Source organism: Rhinolophus hipposideros (genome assembly GCF_964194185.1).
Source record: "Rhinolophus hipposideros genome assembly, chromosome: 25".
In the NCBI taxonomy this organism is placed as follows: domain Eukaryota; kingdom Metazoa; phylum Chordata; class Mammalia; order Chiroptera; family Rhinolophidae; genus Rhinolophus; species Rhinolophus hipposideros.
In genome coordinates, this window is record NC_138071.1 from 22287582 (window position 1) to 22296957 (window position 9376).

Sequence of the window (9376 nt, forward strand, 5' to 3'; positions counted from 1 at the left end):
AAATGGACTAATTACTATGATCAGGTTTTATGCAAATTAAAGCAGGATGTTCTCCTTGACCTGGTCAGTGTGCAAATTGGCCCGTGGACTGAACGTAGCGATGCATGTAAGCGAGGTGAGATGAAAGTACTGGGCAAGGTGATTCCCGTGTTCCCATTCCGCGTATCGAGCTGTTCTCTAATGATAAACGTAATGCATGTACATCGTACAACGTCTGGATGACATAGCTCCCTTCACCTCCTAAATTGATTCCAGTTGGATTCAGAGGCAATGTGAAAAACCCCAATCAAACCCTGGAATGCAATCTAAGTGATTCTCGATATACACTTGGGGAGGACACGGCCTTTCTAAGCATGGCACCTCATGCAAAAATCATATGGATGCGTCTGTCTGTGTATAGTTACAAAAGAAATTAGACAAAATTTTTAATGACAAATGAGGGGAAATATGAGAAGATGATAAACCAGGAGTTAACAGCTCTCCTTTATAACAAACGTAGGATAAATCCATAAGAAATGGGCAAAGGACCAATAGAAACAGGCAAATGGCAAGATTAGAAATTCACAAAAGAAACAAACATGAAAACAATAGGTTATATGTATTGAACATATACTCCATGCTAGGTACTGGCCTAAGAATGTTACATGTCACGCCATGTAACCTTCATGACTGTATTACCAGGTAGCTATAACTTTTACCTGTATTTTATAGATAAAGAAACAAAGCGCTCAACATCAAAGAAATGCAAATTGAAACAGTAACTATTGAATTGTCACAGATTAAACAGGACGTTAGTATTCAGTGTTGGTGTGGCTGGGGCAGTGGGCAGTCTCGCGTGTTTCTGATGGACACAGAAAGCAGATCCCTGTGATTTTAGTGGCATCTTGGCTGTACATATGAAACGTCTATGTACTTGGCCTATTGAGTATATTTCTAGGAATTGATCCTACAGAAGTCATCAGATGAATACACAGTGTAGACAGCCCATCTAATTTCTCATATAATGGAATCCTGAGAACATTGGTGAAAGTAAATGTATTAAGATTTAAAAAAAAAAATCCTGTTCTAGAATATAAAAAGAAAGATAAGATTTCTAATTATACGTTTCCTTTATACCCAGTCTCTGATAATACGTACTTCCAGCATTTTGTTCATGTTCTTTGACTCATTCTTTCCCCTGATGGTTGAATAGCTCTGAGCAGACTGAGTTTAGTGAATATGTGATTGTGGCTGAAGATTATCCACGTTCCCAAAGCTGAGAGCTCTTTATCTCTGTGCCAATTATAAAAGTGCATGATACGATGCTTCTTACCTCTATTAGCAGCACATTCATTTTGTTTTTGCCACACCTCTTTGTAAAAATAAAAGCAAAATGCAATAAAATATTCAGACAATGAAGCTGCCATGTAATACCTCAAAATGTTCATTTATCATTTTAAAAAGTATATTCAGAGTCTCAAAGAGACTGTAGAGGTGTGGAATGTGTGAAAATTAGGATCTCTTGTACAGCTGTGTTCACAGTATTTGTAACAGCAAAACATGAAACAAGCTAATCAGGGGACGGATTCAACACTGTTTGGTAGATTTATTTAAAATGTTCTTTCTCTCTATCTTTATTGACATGGAAAGATGTTCGTCATGTATTAAATGCAAGACCAGGTTAAAATGACTGCATCAAATGATTCCACTTTTATTTAAAAAAGAAATGGAAGTAAGGACTCCAATTTTATATTATTTCCACATAGAAAGTCAGTTGTCCAAGCACCACTTACTGCAGTGTCCCCTTCCCCCCAACACTGATCTACACGTCAAGTGTTTGTACACATGGCAATGTTTGTGGTTTCTCTGTGCAGTCGCTCTGTTTTTCTATACTTGTACTAGCACTGTGCTTCTCTTAATTATTAGTTTTATAATAGTCCGTGTTTTTCTTCTTAAAGAGTCTCTTGTCTATTCTTGACTTTGACTTCTGTAAGTCTCTCTTGGAATGTTTATTAAGTTCCACATAATAACTGTTATATTGATCAGGATGACATTGAGGGTAAATGACATCTATTAGATGAATGTGGCATAGCTCTTCATTTATTTAGATTTTAATGTCTTTCGATGAAGTTTTACAGTTTTCTCTATAATTTTTTGTCTTTTGCTGGATCTATGGCTGGTTATCTTAATTTTTGATGTTCTTGTAAATAGTTAAAAAATGAAATATTAAGAAATACTATCTGATTGAGTAGATGGAACATGGAATTGCTGATTCAAGATCAATATAAAAAAATCAAACTAAATTCGTATTAATTTTATTAAGTATATCTATGAGGATTCCTTTGGATTTTCTGTAGATTAAATCATGTCAACTACAAATGATGCAAGTTTTGTTCTTCCAAACCTTAGCCTTCGAATCTTTGATCTTCCTTTTTCACTTGGCTAGGACCTCAGTGTTGAATAGAAGTAGTGACAGCAGGCGTCGTCATCTTATTTCTGATGTAGAAAGGTTTTGTTGCTTCATTCTTGAGTTTGATGGGTTTTTTTGTAGATACTCTATATAAGGTTACAGAAGTTCTTTTCTATGCCTACTTTGCTAAGAATTTTTATCACGAGTGGATATTTACTTTTTTCAGTACCTTTCCAGCACCTGTTGAGATAAGGTTTTCTCATTTAACCTGTCACTATAGTACAATACGTTGATTTTGGCACTTGCACTGTTTGCAAAGGCCAAAGCCTAGACTTGTATGTGTAACTATCTACTTAACGCCTCCATTTAGATGTCTGATACACACTTCAGTCTGTGTAGCCAGAACTGAGTTCCCGATCTTCCCGCTGCGCCAGAAGCCTGCTTTCCCCAGTCTCCCCCCCATTGATATGACTGGAATTCCAGTCTTTCATTTGTTCAGGCAAAGCTCTTGGAACCACTCGTGGCTGCTCGTTCTCTCCTCGCATCTCATCTCTGAGGAAGGTGGTGTCACCTTCTAAATACTGCCAACACCTCACACGATGTCCTGCTACCTGATCTAGGCACCATCGTGTTTTACTGGATTGTTACAATAGGTTCCTAAGTGGTCTCCTAGTAGCCAGAGAGATCTATTCAGAGGAAGCCAGATCATATTTCTCTGCCTAGAACCTTCCAGTGTCGCCTACCAGCCACCTTCCTTGTCATGGTCGGTAGGGTCCTCTCTGTGACTTCATCCCCATTGCCCCTCCCCCGCTGCTCCAGCCACAACGGCTTCCTTGCTGTTCTTTCACACGTCAGGCATGCACCCCCTTCAGGCCCTGCCCTGACAGTTCCCTCGGTGTAATCACTCTTCCCTGGACCAGTGACTCGCAAAGTATGGTCCTCAGATCAGCAACAGCAGCGTCACTCGGGAACTTGTCAGAAGCACAAATTCTTGGGCCTCATCTCAGATCTGTGGAGCCATCAGCTCCGAGAACGGCGTCAGTACAAGCCCTCCAATCAGCACTTGCCAAAGGCCGAGAACCACTGCGTTGGTGACCCACACCGCTCGCTCCCTCACCTCCTCCAGGAGTCGGCTCAGAGGCTGCCTTCTCAGTGCGGCCCACCGGGACCTCTGTGTGAAAATGTCCCCACTGCCACCAGTGTCACCTGGTATTCCTTGCTCTAGTTCTCTTCTCTCGTTTTTGTAATGTACTTGTTTTCTAATATGCTCAAATTGAGCATTTATGCCATCTACATTCATTCCATAATTTACTGTTTTTATACTGATATTCTCTAACATTTCTAACATACTTATGATTTATTTTACTAATCATAAAATAAACCATAGAGTATGTGTTTTGTTTTTGTGTATACCCTCCACTGTCCCCAGTAGAATGTAAGTTCTTTGTAGGCAGAAATTTGGGTGTGTTTTTTTTGTTCCCGGATGTAACGCAAGCAGCTAGAGGAATTCACTCGACAAGTCGCTGTTAAGTAAAGGTGAACTTGCAGCAAAGTCATCCCATGTTGTGTAATTCCTAGTTGAGAGATATAGTTGTGCTTTGACAGTACCCTTTAATCTTCTGCAAAGGCTGTCAGCTCTCAGAGGCCGCTGCGTTATGCTGGGGCTACAGGTTTTGAAGCTGTCCACAAAGAAACAAAGCTCCATTTGAAGCAGACACAGAGGTGTGGGATTGAATTACACAGGGCCAGGTGTGGATTGCGGGCCACTAGCCACAGTAAGGGGAGGGGAGCGGTGCAGGCACCAGGTCTGTTTGTATAGCCACTTCCTTGTAGCTCAGTTCTCACAGAACTTTCTTGTGGTTGGGAATAGAAAGTTCTTAAAACATGACCGTGGTGTAAATGGATTGCTTCTCTTCGGCTCTGGTTGCGTTCCAAATGTGCACATACAGCATTTTGAAAAATGGATACTTGGGCTCGCCACACCAGGAAGCTGATCTAAGAGGTGTGGTGTGAGGCTGACGAATAGTAAGGCCGAGGCGAGCTGGGAGAAGCGGGGCTGAAAGCGGGGCCTGCACAGGAGGGAATTCTAGGGACTCTGACAGTTTGGATTATTTTGATTGTTAGTGACAGTTTTACAGACCTCCAAACCTGACTTTTTACTTATATATGTAGTAAAAAACGAACAGTGGAGATGAGCTTTATGGTATGTAAATTATACCCCAATAAAGGTCCTAACGGAACAAGGAAAAAAGGAACCAACGATATATTTAGGATTAAGTCACTAAAATGAAGTCCCCTGTATAATAGAGCTTCAAAATAGGAACCTCCAGGGCTTAAGGATGATAACAGGCTGCATTAGCCCAAACTGAAAGGATTAATGTTTGTGGTCCTCACCTTTTTAGAGCACAGAAGACTTTATGAACATCTGCATCGAACCTGACACTGTCAGCAAAGGAGACTTCATAATTATAGGGTAAGTGCGCTGGGCTTTGGAGGAAATCGGTTCACGTCGTTTGTGTTGTCAGCCTTTACTCTCTAGCGCCCATGAAGTCTGAGACCCAACAATGGACTTGTCTTGTTTGGAAACCGAAGCCGCCTTTGTTTCCTGTGGGTTGCCGTGTAGAGTGAGTGCACCTGTCTTTCTGACTTTGGCCTTCCCTGACTGTTTTGGGAAGGGTCAGAGTATGACAGCAGTCTTTGCGTTTTAACCGAAAAGAGAGGACTCAGTGTGGCCTGGCCTAGTACCCAGAATTTGGGCTTTGGGGTCAGAAGTGACTGGTTCTGCCACATTCTGGCCTCATGACTTGGACAGATCCTTACTCACTGAATCCTTTCCCTGCGTATAGAATGAAATAATCACCTCTCACTATCTCAGGATTGTTTTTGCGTCTTAAATGTGCGTGGGTTGGAAAATTTTTTCTCATTGTGAAGCACTTCTCAGCATCGGTTACTATTCATCAGTCCCTTGTCCTATTCTCGGGGTGTTATTGAGAAACCTGAAAAGGTATTGAGTACCTTGGACATTTTTTTCCAGATTTCCCCTTTTCTATTACAAAATACCCTTCTGAGTCCTGAGTGATTTCTTAAGCCCCACCTCTGCCAGAGGTTCATTGGTTAAGCGTGCTCCAAGTTCCCCTCCAGTCTTCAAGGCATCTGAGAAGGGCCTGTTACCATGCCAACTGGCGGTGGCTCAGCTGCGGTTTCTGTGCGTTGTCTCTCGGCCCAGGGCTCCCTCGTGTGCCTGTTGGAGATTAGACATCTTGGCTGCAGTGGCTGGGTCTCCGTGGCTACCCCACGATCTGCACCAGCACAGGCACCAGAGTGTCTCGTTCGTTTGTGGTGTTTCTGCCTTTGGTACAAATTCTTCAGATGCTGAAGAAGCTGCTGCTGTAGGCTTTGATTTACCTTCTGTATCTGTATCTGTAGTAAAAGGAAGAGAGGGAAAAACCTTTCCCTTCTTCTACGGGGCATGCAGAAGCCACACGCTGTCTTAATTGAGCGCTTGGCCAGTGGGGCCAAGTCCCTCAAATCTCCTTTATGGTACTGACGTCCACAAATAGAAAGGAAGGCTGCCTGCACTGCTTCAGTTAGGTGAAGTCACTGTGCTCCGGGCGTCAGCTGTCGCTGGCGTCAGCGGCAGTAACAGTTTCCTGCTGGTCTCCACAGGAAGTGAAGTCAGGTAATGTCTGTTTCCTCTGGGTCTCTGAATAGGACATTGGGAAGTTGCTTTAGAAAAGTCTGACGAAGTGTCAGATACTAAAGAATTGCTGTTGCAGTTAAGGAACAGGAATGGACTAATTTACTTGGATTAGCGTTTGCTCTTTGCCCCATAACTAGCTGTGAAAGGTGTATATGCTGAGGGGACTGTGTGTGGCCAGTCAGTCTGATAGTTTTACTCCAACACTTTTTAGTCAAGGTGAAGATGCAGGGCGCTAGGCAGACTGGTAATGGAGTCTGCGGAGCTTCTGGGTGTTTATATTTATACACACACACACTCACACACAATATCTACTTTAAATTACAATAAAAGTATTTCCTCCTTCAAGAGTGGATTCACAAGAAACACCAAATAAAAAGTTTAATACTTTTCCTAAAGAATTCAAATTCACTCAGATTTTTAAATTTGGGGTTTTTTTTAATCGCCCAACAATCAGGCCCACGTGGAACTGTGTAAAATCACTCAGTGTTCCTGCGCAGATCTCTCCAGCAAGTAAACCTCAATCTAGACTCCCAACGCTAAGCGAGGATCCTTGTGGGAAAACTTATTCACAGAACCCCATGGTCCCACGGGTCGCAGGTTCATCTATTTAGTCATCGAAACAGAAGGAACTGCCTACGTGCTTACAATCTGATGCAGTTAACAGCTCTGGTTCCAAGCTTGCTCTCTCCTATGCTCACAGAAGTAAAAAGGTCCGAGACCCCACGCTGCACGCTGCCGGCACCGAGTGTCTCCAGGCCAGCCAGTGCACTCTGCTGCTTCCTGAGGTGAGCAGGGCAGAGGCCCCCCAGTTCTGCTTTGTCTTCCTCTCAATGAAGACTCTCATCTAGGCGCCTGGTATGTACTGAGCCTGTTGCCAGGCTCCGGGTCACATTAAGGGAGACCTGAAAAGATGACAATCCCCTTCTACAGCTCCAAGATTTAGAGGTGGGGTCCTGGAGCCTTGTAATGTTAAGCCAAAGTTCTGTCACGTGATCCTTAGGTCTCCTGAGCTTTGTTTTTCCACATGTAAATTCCACAACCAGTTATAACACAGAGAATTCTCAAATGTTAACAATGGATTCTACCTTCATGTTGTTTATGAAGGATCTGGAAACAGTTTTCCGAATGGCACTGAAGTTTTCTGTATTGTGAAATGCCAACCCTAGAAGAATAATCTATGTAAATGGGAAAAAAGTTGGAAATACCATCTAAATTGTAAGGTGATTCTCTTAGTAATTCCTCAGGAAAAAGTTACTTACAGATTGCTGCTGAAGACCTGTGGCCATTATACTACTGTAATCAAAATAGGATTGCAGGCAAAACGTGGTGTCCCCATACTGGGTGGCACCACTGTTTCAACACAGCCAATGTTGAATTAAATGCATGAGTTATGGAACAGTTTTATAGAATCTACACTGCTGCATGCTATACCTTAGGCACAAAGCTAAGCACGTCCTAAAGAACCTTGGAAATAATCAAGTGGATCCACACAATGGCTTTCCTACGAGAATTCGCTGTCTCTCTCGCTTCTCGTTTGAGAAAGATTAGGGCTGAGAAGGGCATGGAACATGTTGATCAATGCCTTCGTTAAAGATATGGCAGGACGCCTGTCTTCTAATATATATTTGAAATTATAACCTTCTCAAATGCTAAACTACTCTGGTAGTTCCGGAGATAGAGGCACACACACACACAAAAAGTACAACCTTTTCCATGGATGGTAGACTTGGGTGTTTCCCGAAGCAGACGCTGCCCGTCATAAGCTCTGAAATACTTTTGACAGAACATGTAGACTAAATCCTCACAGAGGACGATGCTTTAATGCCCTGACGTGGGTGTGAGCCGTTGGACACCTGTCTTCTCCGTAGGGCACAGCGGGCTCCTTCAGCATTGACAGTGAGGAGTATGAAGCGGGGCCTGTGGAGGTGAAGCTGCTCCCCAGGAAACTGCAGTTCTTCTGGGACCCTAGGAAGAGGGAGCAGATGCTGCAGAGCACAGCCCAGTGAGTGGGCAGGAAGAGAAGAGCGTCCTCACGCTGCACTTTAGGCCCCCAGCGGGGCCGGAAGGGACCAAATGCCTCCCCTGTCCTGTGTTGTCAGCGGATCCCAAGGGCATTTTCATGGCAAGTACCTCTGCCCTTCTCTCACAGTGCTTCCCACAGTGTACTGTGTGCCGCCCGCTTCATTAGCATGCTTTGATGTCTGTGTGAGTCGGTCCTGCCTACGGATGGATTTTTCTCAGGCTAGTTCTAGAACATTCTCACACTCAGTAGCTGGAAAAGGGCTAGACCTTGTTATCTGCCCAATGTGCAAGCACAGTGGCCTCCAAGGACTTTCGGGAAGTGCCAGGCTTCCCGATGGTGCTGCTACTTTGTGAGTTCTGATGACTTAGCTTGCTTCCGTTCTCTCCTCAATCCAGAAACATACGTGAGGTGTTTCCCTCTTCAGCCTAGGCTGAAACACTGTAGTATACTAGCTTTTTTTTTTTTTTTTTTTAAGTAGTGCTTCTTAAATGTTGGTTTGCATGAGAACCATCTGGGGTGCTGATTGAAAATTGAGTTACTGGGAGCCCAACCTAATTAACTCAAACAGGATGGAGCCCAGGAATCTGTAGTTTTTTAAAGAGCAGCCGCCCTCCAGAGGAGACTGTATAGCCTTACCTGGATGTAGTATTGTAAAGCAGTGGTCCACACACTATTCTGCTCACATACTTCCTAAAAGTAGTTTGGAAAATCATGTTTCCACTCACACTTCTAAGTCGACATCTAACATTTTTCATAGGAAGTTAGAGTTGCCAAAGTATGTACTTTCTGCTATCCTGTAAATATTGATATTTTAAAATAAAACTGTTACTTCACTCTTTTGAACATATTTAGTGTAATTTAAATACATAGCAATCTGACACTCATCCATTTACAAAAACAAGTAGTAGTTGAAAATTTTAAGTTGATGTTTTTTCTTGTATGTGTATTTCTATACCACTCTGTCGGCAAAGAATGCTATCATAATGTAACCGATTTTTATGCTTGAAATTTTTAGTTCGTTAAGTGTTAACTCAGTACAGAATAAATGTTATAATTATTGATATACAGTATTAGTATCATGTTTTTGATAATTATTAACTAACTTAGAATGCTCTTTATCCTCATTAGTTCATTTATCTAAGAACACATAAATGTTATTTGTAGCTGACATAAGAGCTCAATGTCAATCATATTCCTTGTTCCATTTTTTTGTATGGATGTAAGCACATAAGTAGATGAGATACAATTGTCATGCAGCTCTCTG

The 9376-nt window shown here is 42.5% G+C and overlaps 1 protein-coding gene across 5 annotated transcripts in view; it reads left to right on the top strand.

Moving 5' to 3' along the window:
* AGK (acylglycerol kinase) overlaps positions 1–9173 on the top strand; it is a 98157-nt gene extending 88984 nt beyond the window's left edge. For all 5 annotated transcript variants that reach the window (XM_081038167.1, XM_081038166.1, XM_081038169.1 and 2 more), the window contains 3 exons: positions 4792–4862; positions 6790–6874; positions 7958–9173. In XM_081038167.1, the coding sequence (XP_080894293.1) occupies positions 4792–4862; positions 6790–6874; positions 7958–8095 (294 nt within the window). In that variant the 3' untranslated portion in view covers positions 8096–9173. The remainder of the gene's footprint in view (positions 1–4791; positions 4863–6789; positions 6875–7957) is intronic.
* The last annotated feature ends 203 nt before the right edge of the window (positions 9174–9376 follow it).